This window comes from Carcharhinus amblyrhynchos, chromosome 1 (genome assembly GCF_965287045.1).
Source record: "Carcharhinus amblyrhynchos chromosome 1, sCarAmb.v2.hapA, whole genome shotgun sequence".
Lineage (NCBI taxonomy): Eukaryota > Metazoa > Chordata > Chondrichthyes > Carcharhiniformes > Carcharhinidae > Carcharhinus > Carcharhinus amblyrhynchos.
The window spans coordinates 67,172,636-67,194,180 of NC_137324.1; the positions used below are offsets into that span (position 1 = coordinate 67,172,636).

The 21,545-nt window shown below is 43.0% G+C and overlaps 1 protein-coding gene across 2 annotated transcripts in view; it reads right to left on the reverse strand.

Annotated features, from left to right (window-relative positions):
- Nucleotides 1–257: 257 nt before the first annotated feature.
- Nucleotides 258–21,545, reverse strand: part of ercc8 (excision repair cross-complementation group 8) — a 55,004-nt gene continuing 33,716 nt past the window's right edge. For both annotated transcript variants that reach the window (XM_080186363.1, XM_080186357.1), the window contains 5 exons: nucleotides 20,062–20,165; nucleotides 19,205–19,329; nucleotides 17,502–17,699; nucleotides 14,926–15,012; nucleotides 258–446 (listed from right to left, as the gene is read on the reverse strand). In XM_080186363.1, coding sequence (XP_080042489.1) covers nucleotides 378–446; nucleotides 14,926–15,012; nucleotides 17,502–17,699; nucleotides 19,205–19,329; nucleotides 20,062–20,165 — 583 coding nt within the window. In that variant the 3' untranslated portion in view covers nucleotides 258–377. The remainder of the gene's footprint in view (nucleotides 447–14,925; nucleotides 15,013–17,501; nucleotides 17,700–19,204; nucleotides 19,330–20,061; nucleotides 20,166–21,545) is intronic.

Consider the following 21,545-nt stretch of genomic DNA (forward strand, 5'->3'; position numbering starts at 1 on the left):
TCTTTCAGCAAAATATCCAACTTTGATCCAAACAAAAGCACTTTTTGTAGGGGTAACTGGATAACAGTTAATAGTTGAAGCCAGGACTGATTTTTGTCCCTTTTCCCCAGGTCAGAGACAAGGATGTACTGTAGCACTGTACTAGTTACCCTGGTTGAGGTCAGTTATTTCAGATCAGTCATTTGATTTGTCTGGGTCTGGATGATGTTGTAATATAAAAGATGGTGCATCTACTCACTAAGCCATTGGAAATCGAGCTGTAAATTCTAGCTGAATAGTTGAGGGAGAGTAACATTGGATATTTGAACAATTTTGAACTATTCTGCAGACGTGTACACATATTCAGAGCAGTTTGCTCCAAAAGAGGAAACTGAACTTCATGTTTCATCATCACTGCTGCTCCATTCATCCTGGAAGATGAGATTCTGAGTAGTTCCAGATTCAGACTGCAAAACAAAAAGAGAGAGAAAAAAAAAATCAATCGTATAAATTCATGTTTTATTAATTCAAATTCACTATTTACCCAGTAAAAAATGATTTAATTAACATTTTTAAATGTTAATTCACATTCACTATTACTGAAGTTTTAACTTGTTTCTTGCTGATTGCGATTTCCTCAGATGATGGTAAGCTGTAATAGTTTTAGTTTTAATGGGTTGGAGATATTCTACAAAATCATTTCTCCCTTTCTTCTTCTTCACAGAAGTGTAATATCTTTCTCAGATAATGCAGCTAAACTCAAAAGATATTTGTACTGATACCATCAATTTTACCTCTTTGTGTAATTACCAGAAGGGCATAAGGAGAGAGTGGGAAAGTAATTCCTTCTTACCTAGGTAGTCAGTCAAAAATCTGAAATTACTTGATTTTAGAGAAACTCCATAAATACACGTAGAAACTGCATACCTCAAAACCAACAACCTTCCAAGGCATGCAATACAACGCATTTTTAAGGAACTAGGTTGGTAATTTTCAACAAATAGCTAGTAGCTCTATCTGACACCATTTTTTAAATATATGTTTGAGCAGTACACTGGGAAGAATTCATCTGTTTTTCTTCAAAGATATGCTAAGGGGTATTTTACTTCCACTCAAAGGGGAAAGACAGATCCTCAACTTAACATATTGTTGGAAAATGGCACCTCCATCATGGCAGCACACCTTTAGTACTACACATGCACATCATGCAGAAGCCATGTTGAGGGATGAGTCTGACAACTAGTTCAAAGAGAAACAATAGCAGAAGTTTTACTCAACTGCAGGTGAAGGAACACAGGGCCTTGATAAAACATAAAACATATAAATGTATTTTTACCTGTGTAAACAGCATAAACCTGTGGCATACCAGATAGCTTCTTGCAGGGTCTGCTACTGACAATTAGCATTAGCAGTTAAGAACATCATCATACATCAAGATGACAAAAACAATTATCTAACTGGCTTTTAAAACATAAACACTGGACATGAATCCTGCAACTTTAGACAGAAGAAACATTTTAAAAATATTTGCAGATTTGTTCGAAATTGATAGAGAAAATATGTACATTTGCAAATTAGCCTAAAATAAATTAAACTTTGTTTTATAGTGTGTGCCTTACTTGAACTGCAAACACATATGCTGTGAAGTCACAATGCAAGTACAAACACCATGTTTGACAAAGAATTGTCATGGTTCAGGGGAGAATATTCTTCATGGGAATTCTATCCCAGAAGCAAAACATTTGTTCAGGTTACACTGGTGTAGTGACTGCCTCAACTTAGAAAGCATGAAAGGCAACATGAAAATCTTGCCAAAACTGACCTCAAAGTCTCTTAATAAAAATGATATTTTACACTGACCTTTTGGCTATTTCCTTCCTTATTTAATAAGCACAACACTATAGTAATCTCAGGACAACTAGAAACAAGCATTAAGTGCTGACATTGATATTCCAACCACAGTCTGTAATCTCATGGGCCTGGCATATCCCCCACTCTACCTTTAACACCAAGCCACGGGATCAAATCTGGTTCAAAGATGTGACAATACTGTGCTATTAATATATTTTATGTTTAGGGGACTGCTTTAAGATCAAGTGTTTTTCTGCAGGGGAGTTGGTTTGTTTGGCAGAAATGCAGCAAATGCTGAGAGAGCAGGATAATGACTCATTTTTGCGAGGAATATGTTACTTTATAGTTAATGCATCTCTGTTTATTTAAGATAATTCCAAATATTAAGATAATTTTCTTAATTCCAAACTAAGTTGACCGAGTCATGTGATATTACATTACTGGGAGAAGCTAGGCTTATAGCAGAAACGGTTACATTTTCATTTTAAAAAAGTAGTTATTGGAGAGGGCTGGTTAAAGTCAACAATCTAAAATCAGCTCTCTCTCGCTACAAAATCCCTCTGGAAGCTCCAAGGCTGTTAACCTAAGTCACAGCAAGAATGTTTGGATTAAGTCTATTAGAGAAATATTGCTTCATTGGAACTGACTAATGATAAGTTAGCAGTTAAGAACTGTTTCTTTTCACGTTCAAAGAAAATCCATTGGTTGAGTTGAATGATTTCATTTTCGAATTACACTTAAACTGTTATAAATAAAGCTTGTTTTGCTGGATCCCTAATTTGTCAATGGACTCACTCCTGGGATAAAGCACCCTTTCCTCACATTCATGCTAAAATAGAAAAGTCTTTGGGGTATAATCTGGCTTCAAATATACCTTGGAGCTTCTGATCCAGCACCTGAATAGAGTGCAGTGGGGGAATGCCAGGAGCAACACCAAGCGTACCAAAAAATGAGGGGTGAAATAGGTGAAGCTACAGCACAGGACGATTTGCTTACCAAAGAGCCTAAACAGCAAATAATAGAATTGAACGATTCCAATGGATAATATTTAAGCTCTGCAGTCCTGCTACATCCAGCTATGAATGGTGGCGGACAATTAAACAAGTCACTGGAGGTGGCGGCTCCACAAATGTTCGATGATGGAGAAGACGAGCACATTTGTGCAAGAGATAAAGCCGAAGCTGCTAACTGCTAACTTATCATTAGTCAGTTCCAATGAAGCAATATTTCTCTAATAGACTTAATCCAAACATTCTTGCTGTGACTTAGGTTAACAGCCTTGGAGCTTCCAGAGGGATTTTGTAGCGAGAGAGAGCTGATTTTAGATTGTTGACTTTAACCAGCCCTCTCCAATAACTACTTTTTTAAAATGAAAATGTAACCGTTTCTGCTATAAGCCTAGCTTCTCCCAGTAATGTAATATCACATGACTCGGTCAACTTAGTTTGGAATTAAGAAAATTATCTTAATATTTGGAATATGAATGGTGGCGGACAATTAAACAAGTCACTGGAGGTGGCGGCTCCACAAATGTTCGATGATGGAGAAGACGAGCACATTTGTGCAAGAGATAAAGCCGAAGCATCTGCAACAATCTTAAGCCAGAAGTGTCAAGTGGATGACCTATCTCAGCCCCCTCCGCATCATTCACCATCCTGACTTGGAAATTTTTTGCTGTCTCTTTACTGTCAAAGAACAAAGAACAACACAGCACGGGAAACAGGCCCTTCAGTCCAACGAGCCCGCGCCGCCATTTCAAGATTGTGAGTCCCCTCTCCACCCATGACCCTTGTCTATGCTTATGGCATTCCACAATGGAAACCAGATTGAGGGGAGACTAACTTAGGGACAATTTGTTACACCAATCAGCCCAAGAGCACATCTTTGGGGTGTGGGAGGAAACCAGAGCACCTGGAGAAAACCCACGCAAGCACGGGGAGAATGCGCAAACTCCCACAGACACTGGCCCAAATCCACGTATCTGCACAGCAAACAGTGATAGTCACCGAGCTGTCGTGTTGCACAGCATCTGGTCCAGTTTAAGCATACACTAACGACGTGAAGCACTAGGCTACTCTCGAAACATCCAACAGCAGCCCTAATACGACCCATCGCGTGTACGCCCCTTGTTGGACAACAAGGCGGACCGAAGCACCTGTGGATTAAAAGAGAAAAACATCAATACCATGCACATCCTTATGCAAACATTCAAGGGAATCCCCAGAAGCTCAAAAGTAAAACAAGTGAGCCAGAAAATATGTTGGTAGGTCCATAGGAATCAAGTGATTCCCAGGGATGTCCCAAGGCTCCTGAACCTTATTTAAAACAGTGTCCTATATCCCTCCATCTCCATCCCGCTCATGTGCCTAAGTATCTCTTAAACAACTCCAGCGTGCCTGCCTTCACCACCTTGTTTGGCAGAGCATTCCATACCCCCACAACCCTCTGTGTGAAAAACCTCCCTCTATCATCCGAATTATACCTTGCCCCCCCCCACCCTAAGCCCATGGCCCCTTGTAATTATTGTATCCAATCTAGGAAAAAGCTTACCACTGTTTATTCTATCTATACCCTTCATAATCTTATATACCTCGATTAGATCTCCCCTCAGTCTCTGTCTTTCTAGGGAAAACAGCCCCAATTTGCCCAATCTTTCCTCATAACCCAATCCTTCCATACCAGGCAACATCCTGGTAAACCTCCTCTGCACTCTCTCCAGGGTCTCCACGTCCTTCCGGTAGTAAGGTGACCAGAACTGGACGCAGTACTCTAAATGCAGCCTAACCAACTTTCTGTACAGCTGCAACATTAGGCTCCAGCTCTTATACTCTATACCCATCCCTATAAAGGCTAACAGCTTTCTTCACAACCTTCTCCACCTGAAATGCCACCTTCAAAGACTTGTGCACTCCCTCTGCATTTCTATACTCTTAATAGGTCTACCCTTTATCATAAAACTGCCCCCCTACATTATTTCTCCCAAAATGCATCACCTCACATTTATCAGGATTAAATTCCATCTGCCATTTATCTGCCCAATATACCAGCCTATCTATATCCTGCTGTATTGCCTGACACTGCTCCTCAGTGACTGCCAGTCCAACCATCTTCGTGTCATCTGCAAACTTGCTGATCACACCACGTACTCCCTCTTCCAAGTCATTTATGTATATTACAAATAGAAGAGGTCCCAGTACTGAGCCCTGAGGCACAGCACTAGTGACAGACTTCCAGCTAGAAAAAGACCCTTGCATTACTACTCTCTGTCTCCTATTACCAAGCCAGTTATCAATCCATCTAGATACCTGTCCTTGTATTCCATGAGCCTTAACCTTTTGAACCAACCTATCACGAGGGACTTTGTCAAACGCCTTAAGGAGAGGACCGATTTTTCCTCTAACCACCCTTTTGTTCCTGACGTAGGCGTAAAATGCCTTTGGATTTACCTTAATCCTGTCTGCCAAAGCCATTTCATGCCCCCTTTTTGCCCTTCTAACTCCCCGTTTGAGCTCCCTCCTACTCTCTGTATTCCTCCAACACTCTGTCGTTGGGTCATATTCCCAGACCCTTCCTAACAGCACTGTGTGTTTGTAGCTACACCTCAGGGATACAGCTGTTCAACAAGGCAGCTCACCACGATCCTCTCAAGGGTAACTAGGGAAACTGATTGGTGTTATTGCTAGAATATTAATCCAGAAAGTCACCTCAGGTTCTGGGTTCAAATCTCACCACGGCACTTTGTGGAATTTAAATTCAATAAACTAAAGCGTGGAATTAAGAATCTACTGATGATTGTGAAACCATTGCTGGAAAAACCCATCTAATTCACTATTGTCTTTTCAGAAAGGAAATCTGCCATCTTTACTGGTCTGGCCTGCATGTGACTTCAGAGCTACAGTAATGTGGTTGACTTTCAACCGCCCTCACACAATTAGAGATAGGCAATAAATGCTCGTCAGCCAGCGACGCCCACATCCCACGAATGAATTAAAAACTAGGGATGGGCAATAAATGCTGGCCTAGTCAGCAACACCCATTTCCCGTCGTAAATGAATAAAAAATAAATTGGCTACAAAAATGGAAATATATTTATATGAACTACTTATAGTTTCGTTCTTAATGTGAATTAACCATTAATTTGTTCCAACTTAAAATAAAAGAACAAGCATGCAATTGTATATTACCTTTCATATCCTCAGGGCTTCTCAATGCATTTCAAAGCCAACAAATTATGTTGAAGTGTAGTGAGATTTTAAACTATTTAAGCAGCTAGGTATGATAATATCCCAAATGTAGCAGTGTTTTGGTTGCAGAATGAATGAAAGATTTGTTCCAATACACCTCGGTAGCTTTAATGATACATGATGGGACATGAAGGGACTGAAAGGCTCTTGATTTAATATCTCATCTGAAAGTTAAACATCTCCATAATGCATTAAATTATTACTATTACATTTCAGCCTTGTCCAAAGTACAACCTGTGGACCAGATGTGGCTTGCAAAGCCCCTTTAGGCACCAGTTTTCAAAACACCGTTCAGTTAAGTGAGCTTTAACAGATTATTCTTGGAGTTGCTCCACCAATCATGGACCAGTTCTTTTCGGCTTTTGCTTCTCATAGGTGGACTAGTAAGCATATCAGCAGGAAATGAGGGAGGTGAAACAGTATTTGATTGAAGGAGCAGCATTGATTATTGTGCTGAAAGTTGTCAGCTAAGGGAAGGGAATCAATGGTGTGGATGGAGTCCAAGCAGCCATGTATATCTAGTCCAGAAGCCATAGAGAGTGGGTTGGAGTTTGGGCCCCATGGAAGGTGTCTTGGAGTCCGGGATCCATGGAAAGCAGGTTGGAATCAGCGCCCGCAAGGGAGAGGCTTTGGCGGGCCCTGGGAAAGTGAATTTTGGTGAGCCTGGAAAAAGAAATTGCTATAGGTGGATGGCTAGGAAAGAGTAAGTGAGGGAGGTTGGGAAGAGTGAATGAGTGTATGAGGGGGAGATAGGAGAATGTGTATGTATGTATGTATGTGTGTGTGTGTGTGTGTGTGTGTGTGTGTGTGTGTGAGTGAGAGAGAGAGGGGGTGAGTGTGTGTGTGAGGGGGGTGGGGAGAGTGAGTTAGTGTTGTGTGAAGGGATGGGAGAGAATGAGAGAGAGAGAGAGAGTGCTTGTGAGGGAGGGTGGGGAAGAGTGAGTATAAGAGGGGGTGAGCGAGTGTGTGAGGGTGAGAGTGAGCAAGTGTGCGTGTGAAGGTGGGGGAAAGAGAGTGGGTATCTCTGAGGGGATGGGAAAGAATAAGACTATAGGGGATCAGTGCTGGACCCACTATTATTTGTCATTTATATTAATGAATTGGACAAGAATATAGTGGGCATGGTTAGTAAGTTTGCAGATGACACCAAGGTTGGTGGCATCGTGGACAGTGAAGAAAGTTATCTCCAATTACAACAGGCAAATAGAGTTTAATTTAGACAAATGCGAGATAATGCATTTTGGTAGATTGAACCAGGGCAGGACTTAATCAGTTAATGGTAGGGCGTTGGGGAAAATTACAGAATAAAGAGATCTAGGGGTACATGTTCATAGCTCCTTGAAAGTGGAGTCACAGGTGGATAGAGGGTGAAGGCAGCATTCGGTATGCTTGGTTTCATCGATCAGAACAGGACATGGGACATCTTATTGAAGTTGTACAAGACACTGGTAAAGCCACACTTGGAATTACTGTGCAATTCTGATCACCCTATTATAGAAAGGATATTATTAAACTAGAAAGAGTGCAGAAAAGATTTATTAGGATGCTACCAGGACTTGATGGATTGAGTTATAAGGAGGCTGAATAGACTGGGGCTTTTTTTTCTGGAGTGTAGGAATCTGAGGAGTGACCTTACAGCGATCTATAAAATAATGAGGGGCACAGAAAAGGTAGATAGTCAATATCTTTTCTCAAAGGTAGGGGAGTCTAAAAGAGTGCATACGTTTAAGGTGAGAGGGGAAAGATACAAAAGTGTCTAGGGGGCAGTTTTTTCACACAGACGGTGGTGAGTGTCTGGAACAAGCTGCCAGGTGTAGTAAAAGAGGTGGGTACAATCTTATCTTTTAAAAAGCCTTGAGATAGTTACATGGGTACGATGGGTATAGAGGGATATGGGCCAAATGTGGGCAATTGGGACTAGCTTAGGGGTTTTAAAATAAAAGGGCAGCATGGACAAGTTGGGCTAAAGGGCCTGTTTCCATGCTGTAAACCTCTATGATTATGTGCTTAAGAACATAAGAACATAAGAACATAAGAAATAGGAGCAGGAGTAGGCCATCTAGCCCTTCGAGCCTGCCCCGCCATTCAATAAGATCATGGCTGATCTGTTGTGGCTCAGTTCCACTTTCCCGCCCTCTCCCCATAACCCTTAATCCCCTCTCTTATCAAGAACCCATCAACCCGCTTCTTAAAAATATTTAGCGAGGCAGCCTCCACCACTTCAACGGGCAGAGAATTCCAGAGATTCACCACCCTTTGAGTGAAGAAGTTCCTCCTCAACTCCGTTCTAAACCGCCTCCCCTTTATCTTGAGGCTGTGCCCCCTAGTCCTACTGTCTTTTTTGAGCGGGAAGAGTCTCTCCACCTCTATCCTATCCATCCCATTCATCATCTTATACGTCTCAATGAGATCTCCCCTCATTCTTCTAAACTCTAACGAGTACAAGCCTAGTTTATTCAGCCTCTCCTCATAGCTCAATCCCCTCAACTCCGGTATCAGCCTAGTAAACCTCCTCTGCACTCCCTCCAGGGCCAAAATATCCTTGCGCAGGTGCGGCGCCCAAAACTGCACACAGTACTCCAGCTGCGGCCTCACCAATGCCCTATACAGCTGCAGCAAGACCTCCCTACTTTTATATTCAATCCTCCTCGCTATGAAGGCCAGCATCCCATTTGCCTTCCTGACCACCTGCTGCACCTGCAAGCTGGGTTTTTGCGACTCATGCACAAGGACCCCGAGGTCCCTCTCCACCATTTAATCATGCCTGATACATTTCTCAACCCCATTCTCCCACCTTTTTCCCTATAACCTTTGAACCAATCAAGAACTTATCTATCTCGGTCTTAAATACACTCAATGACAGTCAGCCTTCTGTGCCAATGAATTCCATAGATTCACCACCCTCTGGTTGAAGAAATCCCTCCGCATTTCAGTTCTAAATGTTTGTCTTTTATTCAAGGCTGTGCTCTTGTTTCCGAGTCTCTCCTACTAATGGGAGTGTGTGTCTACGTCCTCCACCCTCTCACACACACTGTTCCAAAATTAGGGCAGCAATGAGGAGATTTTTTTTTCTCTAAGAGGCTGCATGATTTTGGAACCCTGCCTCAGATGGTGGCGGAGGCAGAGTCACTGAATATTTTTAAGATGAAGGTAGATTGATTTCCTTGCCTACCAAGAAGCTCAGGTTAACCAGGATAGACGGGAATGCAGAATCAGCCATATTATTGAATGGTGGAGCAGGCTGGAGGGACTGGTTAACATACTTTTATTTATATTTTGTATATTCGTATAGAAAGGACATTAAAACCAAAGAGAACGTATACAAAGAACAAAGAATAGAGAACAGTACAGCACAGGAAACAGGCCCTTCAGCCCTCCAAGCCTGTGCCGCTCATTGGTCAACTAGACCATTCATTTGTATCCCTCCATCCCCAGGCTGCTCATGTGACTATCCAGGTAATTCTTAAACGATGCCAGCGTATCTGCCTCCACCACCCTACTTGGCGGTGTATTCCAGGCCCCCACCACCCTCTGCGTAAAAAAATGTCCCTCTGATATCGGAGTTATACCTCGCCCCTCTCACTTTGAGCCTGTGACCCCTTGTGATCGTCACCTCCGACCTGGGAAAAAGCTTCCCACTATTCATCCTATCTATACCCTTCATAATTTAGTACACCGCTATTAGGTCTCCCCCCATTCTCCGCCTTTCCAGGGAGAACAACTCCAGTCTACCCAATCTCTCCTCACAACTAACACCCTCCATACCAGGCAACATCCTGGTAAACCTTCTCTGCACTCTCTCGAAAGCCTCCACGTCCTTCTGGTAGTGTGGTGACCAGAATTGGACGCAGTACTCCAAATGTGACCTAACCAGCGTTCTATACAGCTGCAACATCAGACTCCAGCTTTTATACTCTATACCCCGTCCTATAAAGGCAAGCATACCATATGCCTTCTTCACCACCTTCTCCACCTGTGCTGCCACCTTCAGGAATTTGTGGACTTGCACACCTAGGTCCCTCTGTGTTTCTATACTCTTGATTGCCCTACCATTTATCGTATAGCTCCCCCCTAAATTAGTTCTTCCAAAATGCATCACCTCGCATTATCTGGATTAAATTCCATCTGCCATTTCTCCGCCCAATTTTCAAGCCTATCTACATCCTGCTGTATTGTTCGACAATGTTCACAGCTGTCCGTAAGTCCAGCCATCTTTGTGTCAACCGCAAACTTGCTGATAACAACAGTTACATCTTCTTCCAGATCATTTATATATATCACAAATAATAGCGGTCCCAGTACAGACCCTGCAGAACACCACTGGTCACAGATCTCCAGCCGGAAAAAGACCCTTCCACCGGTACCCTCTGTCTCCTGTGGCCAAGCCAATTCTCTACCCATCTAACCACCTCTCCTTATATCCCCACGAGCCTTAACCTTCTTAACCAATCTACCATGAGGGACTTTGTCAAACGCCTTACTGAAATCCATATAGGCAACATCCACGGCCCTTCCTTTGTCGACTGTTTTTGTCACCTCCTCAAAAAACTCCAAATTTGTAAGGCACGACCTCCCTCTTACAAAGCCATGCCGTCTATCACTAATAAGATTGTTCCGTTCTAAGCGCACACATCCTATCTCTAAGAATCCTCTCCAACAACTTCCCTACCACAGACGTCAAGCTCACCACCTATAATTACCCGGGTTATCCCTGCTACCCTTCTTAAATAACGGTACCACATTCGCTCTCCTCCAATCCTCAGGGACCTCTGTCAGACGATTTCTGTCAGAGACCCAGCAATTTCATCTCTTGTCTCCCTGAGAGTCGAGGATAAATGCCATCACGCCCTGGGGATTTGTCAGTTTTAAATGTTCCCTAAAAAACCTAACACTTCCTCACTTGTAATGGAGATTCTCTCTAATGGGTTAACACCTCCCTCTGAGACACTCCCAATCAATACGTCCCTCTCCTTTGTGAATACTGATGCAAAGTATTCATTTAGGATCTCCCCTATTCCCTTGGGTTCCAAGCATAATTCCCCTCCTTTGTCCCTGAGAGGTCCAATTTTTTTTCCTCTGACAACTCTTTTGCTCCTAACATGAATAAAATGTCTTAGAATTCTCCAATCCTGTCTGCCAACGCCACTGCGTGACCTCCCTTTGCCCTGCCAACGCCATTGCGTGACCTCCCTTTGCCCTGCCAACGTCACTGCGTGACCTCTTTTAGAACAAAGAACGGCCTAATGAGCCCACGCCGCCATTTCAACATTGTGAGTCCCCTCTTCCACACATGACCCTTGTCCACGCTTATGGCACTCCACATTGGAAACCAGATTGAGGGGAGACTAACTTAGGGACAATTTGTTACACCAATCAGCCCAAGAGCACATCTTTGGGGTGTGGGAGGAAACCAGAGCACCTGGAGAAAACCCACGCAAGCACGGGGAGAATGCGCAAACTCCCACAGACACTGGCCCAAATCCACGTATCTGCACAGCAAACAGTGATAGTCACCGAGCTGTCGTGTTGCCCATCAGCTGGTCCAGTTTAAGCGTACACTAACGACGTGAAGCACTAGGCTACTCTCGAAACATTCAAGAGCAGCCCTTGCACAACCCATCGCGTGTATGCCCTTTGTTGGACAACAAGGCGGACCGAAGCACCTGTGGATTAAAAGAGAAAAACATCAATAACATGCACATCTTATGCAAACACACAAGGGAATCCCCAGAAGCTCAAAAGTAAAACAAGTGAGCCAGAAAAATTCCTATGGAAGGTCCATGGGAATCAATTGATTCCCAGGGACATCCCAAGGCTCTTGATCCTTATTTAAAACAGTCTCCTATATCCCTCCATATCTATTCGCTCATGTGCCTTAAACAACTCCAGCGTGCCTGTCTCCACCACCTTACTTGGCAGTGCATTCCATATCCCCACAACCCTCTGTGAAAAACCTCCCTCTATCATCCAAATTATACCTTGCTCCCCTCACCCTAAGCCCGTGGCCCCTTGTAATATCTGTTTCCAATCTAGGAAAAAGCTTACCATTGTTTATTCTATCTATACCCTTCATAATTTTATACACCTCTATTAGACCTCCCCTCATTCTCAGTCTTTCTAAGGAAAACAACCCCAATTTGCCCAATCTTTCCTCATAATCCAGTCCTTCCATACCAGGCAACATCCTGGTAAACCTCCTCTGCACTCTCTCCAGGGTCTCCACGTCCTTCCGGTAGTAAGGCAACCAGAACAGGACGCAGTACTAGTGCGGTCTAACCAATGTTCTATACAACTGCAACATTAGACGCCAGCTCTTGTACTCTATACCCCTTCCTATAAAGGCTAGCATACCATAAGCTTTCTTCGCAACATTCTCCACCTGTAATGTCACCTTCAAAGACTTGTGCACTTGCACCCCCAGGTCCCTCTGCATTTCTATACTCTTAATAGGTCTACCTTTTATCATAAAACTGCCCCCCTACATTATTTCTCCCAAAATGCATCACCTCACATTTATCAGGATTAAATTCCATCTGCCATTTATCTGCCCAATATACCAGCCTATCTATATCCTGCTTAATTGCCTGACACTGCTCCTCACTGTCTGCCAGTCCAGCCACCTTCGTGTCATCTGCAAACTTGCTGATCACACCACGTACTCCCTCTTCCAAGTCATTTATGTGTATTACAAATAGAAGATCTTATTGGGACGTATAAGATGATGAAAGGGATGGATAGGGTAGAGGTGGAGAGGTTCTTCCCACTCAGAAAGGACAGCAGGACTAGAGGGCACAGCCTCAAGATTGGGGGGGGGGGGGGGGGGGGCTGCAGTTTAGAACAGAGTTGAGGAGGAACTTCTTCACTCAAAGGGTGGTGAATTTCTGCCCGTTGAAGTGGTGGAGGCTACCTCGCTAAATATACTTAAGGCGTGGGTAGATAGGTTTTTGGTAGGCAAGGGGATTAAGGGTTATGGGGAGAAAGCGGGAAAGTGGAACTGAGCCACTTCAGATCAGCCATGATCTTATTGAATGGCGGGGCAGGCTCGAAGGACTATACGACCGACTCCTGCTCCTATTTCTTATGTTCTTATTAAGAGGTCCCAGTACTGAGCCCTGACGCACACCACTAGTGACAGACCTCCAGCTAGAAAAAGACCCTTCCACTACTACTGTCTCCTATTACCAAGCCAGTTATCAATCCATCTAGATACCTGTCCTTGTATTCCATGAGCCTTAACCTTTTGAACCAACCTACCACGAGGGACTTTGTCAAACGCCTTAAATGAAATTCATATAGATAACATCAACGGCTCGTCCTTTGTCGACTGTTTTTGTCACCTCCTCAAAAAATTCTGCCAGATTTGTAAGGCACGATCTCCCCTTAACAAAGCCATGCTGAATATCCCTAATCAGATTGCAACGCTCTAAATGCGTATACATCCTATCCCTCAGAATCCTCTCCAACAAATTCCCTACCACTGACATCAAACTCACCAGCCTATAATTACCAGGGTTATCTCTACTACCTTTTTTAAACAACGGTACCACGTTCGCTATCCTCCAGTCCTCTGGGACCTCACCTGTGTCCAAAGAAGAGACAAAGATTTGCGTCAGAGGCCCAGCAATTTCATCTCTTGCCTCCCTAAGCAGCCTAGGATAAATGCCATCAGGTCCCGGAGATTTATCAGTTTTAATGCTACCTAAAAGCCCTAACACTTCCTCCCTCGTAATGGATTGTTCCTTCAACTGGTCTACAGCTCCCTCCAAGACAGTACCGGACATCAAGCCCCTCTCCTTCGTGAATACTGACGCAAAGTATTCATTCAGGATCTCCCCCATTCCCTCGGACTCTAAGCACAGTTCCCCTCGTCTGTCCCCGAGAGGACCGATTTTTCCTCTAACCACCCTTTTGTTCTTGACGTAGGCTTAAAATACCTTTGGATTTACCTTAATCCTGTCTGCCAAAGCCATTTCATGCCCCCTTTTTGCCCTTCTAACTCCCTGTTTGTGCTCCCTCCTACTCTCTGTATTCCTCCAATGCTCTCTGCGTTCCCAGTTGCTTAGACCTAACATACGCCTCTCGTTTCTTCCTGACCAAGTCCTCAACATCCTTAGTAATCCACGGCTCTCTAATCCTACCCTTCCCGTCCTTCCTCTTAACAGGTACATGTCTTTCCTGCAAGCTTTTCAGTTTTACCTTGAAAGACTCTCACATGCCGAATGTGGACTTACCCTCAAACAACCTCTCCCAATCAGCATCCATAAGTTCCTGCCTAATCCAGCTGTAGCTAGCCTTCCCCCAATTTAGCATCCTCCCCTTAGGGCAGCACTCATTTTTTTCCATTAATATCCTTTTTGCCCTTCTAACTCCACTGCATGATGTCTTTTTGCCCTTCTAAAAGTAATGTTACCAGTGACAGAAAGAAATAAAACTATAGTCCTGAGGAAATTTGAGGTAGTGGGACTATTTCCATTGGGAACCTGGAATAGATTTTCCAGATATTTTTTAATCTTATGATGTTGATTTTATTCAGTTGAGGAGTCAGTGATGACTCTCCAATTCAGAATTGTCACATAGAGGCTTAAGAGAGAAATTTCTTTATTTAAAGCATGGAATAGCTGACAGAGAGAATTGCATATTTTGAGAAAATTGAGTAAATATTTGAAGCAGAACATACTTTGGGAAAGACTACCATAATGGAATTTATTTTGATTCTAAAAGAGGGAGACCGCTGATGTGATTACTGAAAGCTTGTTCTTGTGGGACCATGGTAGAGATATTACAATGCTATATAAAGAGAGCAACAGTTACATTTTATAGAAGTATAATACACCAAATAATTTTCTCTTACCCCCTTAGGTTCATTTTCCACACCTGTTCGACCGAGATCTGGAATCCACGCTAAAATGTTAACATCACTGCCACCACTATAAAGCTCCTGCAAAGACAAAATTATATTTAAAACACATTTCTGTATATGTTGGCAGACCAGTGCTTAATACAGCATGCTTTCAATAAGTGATAAAGTTCCCAATTTCTCTTTAACAGAAGGCATTTTTATAGGAATAAAAACAAACTGAGGAGCAACTTTAATTCAAAGTTCTTATTTCATCATCTTTGCTCCATGCACAAAATAACTGGAATTTTCACAACTTCTATTGATACAGCGCCATTAACATGCTGAAAGGAAGCTTACAGGGGCATCATTAAACAGAACGACACTGAGCCATATCAGGAAATATTTGGTCAAAGGGGTGTGTTTTAAGCAGTGTCATTAAAAAAGAAATCAAGGTAGAAAGCTGAAGAGCAGGCATTAGCTTGGGGTCTTGGCAGCTGAAAGCATGGCTACCAATGGCGGATGCTCAACAGTCCAGGATTATATGAGCATAGATATCCATGAGGGTTATGGGGTTGGAGGAGATTGGAGAAAGGAAGGGGCAAGGTCATGAATGGATAAGAATGTTAAAATCAAGACACTGCCTGAATGGGGAGGCAGTGGCATAAGGGTATTGACAAGTAATCCAAAGACCTAGGGCAAGATCTGGGGACCTGGGTTCAAATCCTACTACAGCAGATGATGAAATTTGAATTCAATCAAAAAAAATCTGTAATTAAAAGTCTAATAATGACCATAAAACTATTGCCAACTGCTGTAAAAACCCATCTGGTTGATTAATGTCCTTTAGTGGAGGAAATCTGTGCTCCTTACCTGGTCTGGCCCACATGTGACTCCAGACCCACAGCAATGTCGTAAGTGTCCTATGAAATGGAGGCAGTTAAGGAATAAATGCTGGCTTAGCTAGCAATGCTCACATCCCTTAAATAAGTTTTTAAAAAATGGCTGCCAGTTTAAGTCAGCAAGCACAAGAATGGTGGAGAGCAGAACTTGGTCCAAGACATGCACAGTGGACTTTTGGATGACCTCAAGTTGATGGTAGAATTTGGGAGACCAGCCAGGAGCATGATGGGATAGTCAAGTTCTATGGTATGAATGATGATTTCAGTTGAGACTATGAGAGCCTTTTTCCTCGGATGAAGATGGCTAGCATGAGGCAACATAGCTTTAAATTGAGGGGTGATAGATATAGGACAGATGTCAGAGATAGGTTCTTTACTCAGGGTAGTAAGGGCATGGAATGCCCTGCCTGCAACAGTAGTGGACTCGCCAACATTAAGGGCATTTAAATGGTCATTGGGTAAACATACGGATAATATTGGAATAGTGTAGGTTAAATGGACTTCAGTTTGGTTTCACATGTAAGCGCAACATCAAGGGCCGAAGGGCCTGTACTGTGCTGTAATGTTCTATGTCCTAGTACATGGAGCTGAAACAGGGGTGAAGTTGGGCTATATTACAGAACTGGAAATAGGTGGTTGAAACCTAATTTAGGGGTAGTACAAAGATTGCAAATGGACTGGGTTAGCTTACTCTTGCAGTGGGAGGAATGGAGTTGCAACTGGGGAATGGAGTTGATACCAAAAATAATGGCGTCAGTTTTCCAATACTTATTTGGCGGAAATCTCTGTTCATCCACAATTGGATGGTCAGATAAGTAGTCCGATAATTTAGCAACAGTTGAGCGACATAATGGAGAGATAGAGCCAGCATACATAAAAACAACGTGCTTTTGGATGACGTCGTCAAGAGGCACCAAGTGGAAACGAGGTGGTCACCAGAGCTAAAGGTGCAAGGAGGGAAGCTTTTCTAGTGAAGCTTTAACTATGATTAGATAAGATGAAAGCAGCACCAGCCAGCTAGATAATGGTGCAGAAGTGTTGAAGGAGGATGATGTGGGTCAACTGTGTCAAAGACTGTAGACAGATTGCGAAGGATGAGGAGAGATAGTTTTAACTTTGTTACAGTCGGGTAGGATATTACCTGTGACTTTTTAAAGGGCCGATTCGGTGTTGTGGCAGGGGTGGAATCCTGACTGGAAGGATTCAAATGTGGAATTCCACAAAAAGGACAGAAGTGGATTTGGGAAACAACAATGCATTCAACAAATTTGGCGAGAAAAGGGAGGTCAGAGATTGGATGGCAGCTTGTAAGGACGATGGGGGTCAAGGATTGGTTTGTTGGGGGTGGGGGGGGCAGAACAACAGCAGATTTAGGGGAAGGAGATACAACACCTTCAGAGAGAGAAAACCATTCACACTTTTGGCAATCATTGAAGTCAGGAGGGGAAGTTGGGTGATCAACAGTTAAGTGGAAATAGGGATGAAGGAACAGGAAGAGAGTCTCAATAATCTCTAATGGATTGGAAACAAAATCTTCATATTATGGAAAAAATGTGAAGACTTAAGTTAAAGATTTCTAGAATTATGTTAAATATCTCTGCTACTGTCTAACTGGCAGTTTAATTTCAGCAATTAGCTGGAGATCTTTAATCTGTTGCAAACAAAGTACAGACTAAGTAGTTTACTTACTTGGAAGTCAGGCTGGAATGTGCAGCAATTTACATAAGTGTAATGTCCCCTGAGCTCAGTTAGCAGTTGTCCGGAGTGGATGTCGTACATGGCAATACAACTATTAACAGGAACAAAGGCAAAATCTGGGCTGCAGCCACTGGACACTGTAAACTTGAGACCTTTTCGACTTTCATTGCACACTCTTCCGTAATTTACCTGTAAGCGTCAAACTATTGTAATTACTTCTTAGTTTTTGACCCTTTCAGTTTTTTTTTGAAAAGAGTTTGTCTACTTTCATTGTTCTGAATTAGACTAAGCCACAGAGTTTACTGGTGAATACCAGTGAATTTACGGGTGAACAGACAAATAAAAAAAAATCAATGTAGATGTTGGAAAAATGAAATGAAAACAGAATATGCAGGACACACAAACTTGGCCAAGACTTGTCAGTCGAGGAGAAACAGAAGATTAACATTTCAGGTCCATGAACTTTAAGTCAGAATCGCATTAAGAGAATGTTGGTAAATTAACATAACATGACAGAGGAAGTTCCCTTCCAAACCACACACCATCATGATTTGGAAATATATCACTGTTCCTTAACTGTCGATGGGTCAAAATCCTGGCACTCCCTCCCGAACATCACTGAGAGTTCCTACACCACATGGACTACAAAGAGTACAGAGAGACAGGCTAGGCCTCACGGTCACAAGGAAAGGGTGGGGACCAGGCCTCCACTGAGGAGCTGTGTTTAACTATCACTTTGCATTTACCTCTGTTGGTGAACACTGCATGCTAGCCTTGGCAGAATTCATACAGCAGTATGGATCATAGAATCCGTACAGAGCAGAAGGAGGCCATTCAGCCCATCGAGTCTGCATCGACTCTGTCAGAGTATCTTCTTCAGGCCGCCTTCCCTCCACCCTATCCCTGCAATCCCACACTCAACATGGCTAATCCATCTAGCAATTTTACTATGACCAATCCACCGAAAGGTCAGAAATGGGTTGCCTTTCAGCCTGGGATTTCCTCCTTTCCCAATCTGCATTGAGGATAGCAGGAGAAAGGTATGTGCCGGAATTCTACCACCCCGTCCACCATGGAATTGGAGCACTTGAGGGGCAGACAACAAATTTGCCTCAGGTGGGAATTTCCAGCCTCACTGGAGTGAGGCCGTAAAATTCTGCCCATGGTGTGTTTTTCTGGCTCGCTGCAAGTCCCAGGGGTCCTGCTCTCTCACACACAGCACTCAGAGACAGACAACCTGACAGACAAAGACAGCTGCACAGAGACACACACACAGGCATATGGGCCAGATAGAGGCTTTGGGGGTCACAGGTTGGACAAGACTGCTCTACATTCTGTGATTTCCTGATCATTTTTCACTTCATATTTTCCAGTCTTATTTAAATGCCTCTTCATCCATCAGTTTTGATGAACAGTACACATCAAAACATCACAACTGTCTTTTTTTCTTTCAGATACTGACTGATTTGCTGAGCATTTCCAGCATTTTCTGTAACCAATAAATTGTGGTTTACTTGTCACTTTATTGATAATTTGTAAACAATTATTCTTAAATATATAAGACAGCAGTTAATTGTGTTCTTTACTAAACAACCAACAGCATTTCCCTAGAACACAAGTAAATTTCAATTAATGTATTATGCTTATTATTATAATTATTAGAATTATTATATGTGTGGAAAGCAGATAAGTACCAGCGTATTGTGTCCTGTGGAACTGTTCCAGAGTCTCATGCGATCATCTGTGCCAATAGTTAAAAGGTGGAGTCCATCACTTGTAAAGCATAGACCATTGACATGTCCATTATGAGCAGTATTTGCTGTCAAAGAAGAAACAAACAGGATCCAGTTCATGTTTATTGATATTTCACAAATGTCTGATAATAGAAATTATGGTATTCCTTAACCTCAGTGTTACTTCTTGAAGAGTAAGCTTTGCTGAGTGTCAGCACCTGAATCATTAACCACATTTTAGATTCTGATGGGTTTACAGTATATTTCCAGAATTGACCATCTTTACTTTGGATTTCTAGCATTTACAGTCACTTTTTCTTGTTTGACTAAGGAAGTCACATATTTGATCCTTAACTAATTAGCTGATCCCAACTGGAGGAGCAGCGAGATTGCTGCAACCGGGTTCAACCTACTAGGAGGTTAAAAAAAATAGGAATAGTCATATCACAAAAAATATCCAGAGCCGACACGGTCAGAGACAGTGTGCGTGTGTGCGGACATGTGACAGGATATGACTGGACTCTGCTTTGATACCTCATGTGATTGAATTGATAAATAAGACTAAGTTCAAATACGGAATAAAGCAACTTGAAAAATAAATAGGGTTTACTATGGAATTCTTCCCAGTAAACTAATTATATTTGAACTACTTCAAAATATACGAACAGGAGTGGGCCATTCAGTCCCTTAAGATGTAATTATGTTTGCTCTCCAGGTCAGACCCGTGATTGGAGGCAGGGAAATGGTCATCGAGAAAGGGCTTGCAGGAAAATGAACAATGTCTCACAAGCAAAATTTTTTTTTAACAAGTTTATTACCTGCCTCTGAAGATGATTTAGCATTTTCACCATTGTGCTGATCAAGCAAAATTAAACTCCCAGAAGCTTTTCGTACATCCCAGATCCTAACTTTGCTATCGGCACTAAGAAGAAAAGTGAACAAAAAAATATTTTAGAAGCAGAGTAGGTACCTACTGTTCTTGGGGTGGTTGAGTATGGTTATGAAAAGCTGAGAGAATATGCTGTTTGATTCGATCAGCCAATTATTGGGACGTATAGGTGCATATCGGCATCACGATGTAGAGATGCCGGCATTGGACTGGGGTAACACAATAAGAAGTCTCACAACACCAGGTTAAAGTCCAACAGGTTTATTTGGTAGCAAACACCACAAGCTTTTGGAGCACTGCTCCTTTGTCCGGTGAGTGGGGAGTTCTGATCACAGACAGGGCATATAAAGACACACAGTTTACAGAATACTGATTAGAGTGCAAGTCTTTACAGCTAATCAAGTCTTAAAGGTGCAGACAATGTGAGTAGAGATAGCATAAAGCATAGGTTAGAGATGTGTATTGTCTCCAAACAACCTCACGATGCTCCACTTCTCCAGCTTCCACCCTAAACACGTTAAAGAAGCTATCCCCTATGGACAAGCCCTCCGTATACACAGCATCTGCTCGGATGAGGAGGATCGCAACAGACACCTTCAGACGCTGAAAGATGCCCTCATAAGAACACGATATGGCGCTCGACTCATCGATCGACAGTTCCGACGCGCCACAGCGAAAAACCGGACCGACCTCCTCAGGAGCCAAACACAGGACATGGGGGACAGAATACCCTTTGTCGTCCAGTACTTCCCCGGAGAGGAGAAGCTACGACATCTTCTCTGGAGTATTCAACATGTCATTGATGAAGAGGAGCATCTTGCCAAGGCCATCCCCACACCCCCACTTCTTGCCTTCAAACAACCGCACAACCTCAAACAGACCATTGTCTGCAACAAACTACCCAGCCTTCAGGAGAACAGCGATCACGACACCACACAACCCTGCCACATCAACCTCTGCAAAAAAATGCCGGATCATCGACACAGATGCTATCATCTCACGTGAGAACACCATCCACCAGGTACATGGTACATACTCTTGCAACTCACCCAACCTCATCTACCTGATACGCTGCAAGAAAGGATGTCCTGAGACAAGGTACGTTGGGGAGACCAAGCAGATGCTATGACAACGGATGAATGACCACCGCTCGACAATCACCAGGCAGGACTGTTCTCTTCCCATTGGCGAACACTTCAGCAATCACAGGCATTTGGCCTCTGATCTTTGAGTAAGCATTTTCCAAGACGGCCTTCACAACACACGACAGCACAGAGTCGCTGAGCAGAGACTGATAGCCAAGTTCCACACATGAGGACAGCCTCAACCGGGATCTTGGGTTCATGTCACACTATCTGTGACCCCCATGACTTGGCAGGGCTTGCAAAATCTCACTTACTGCACATCCCTTTA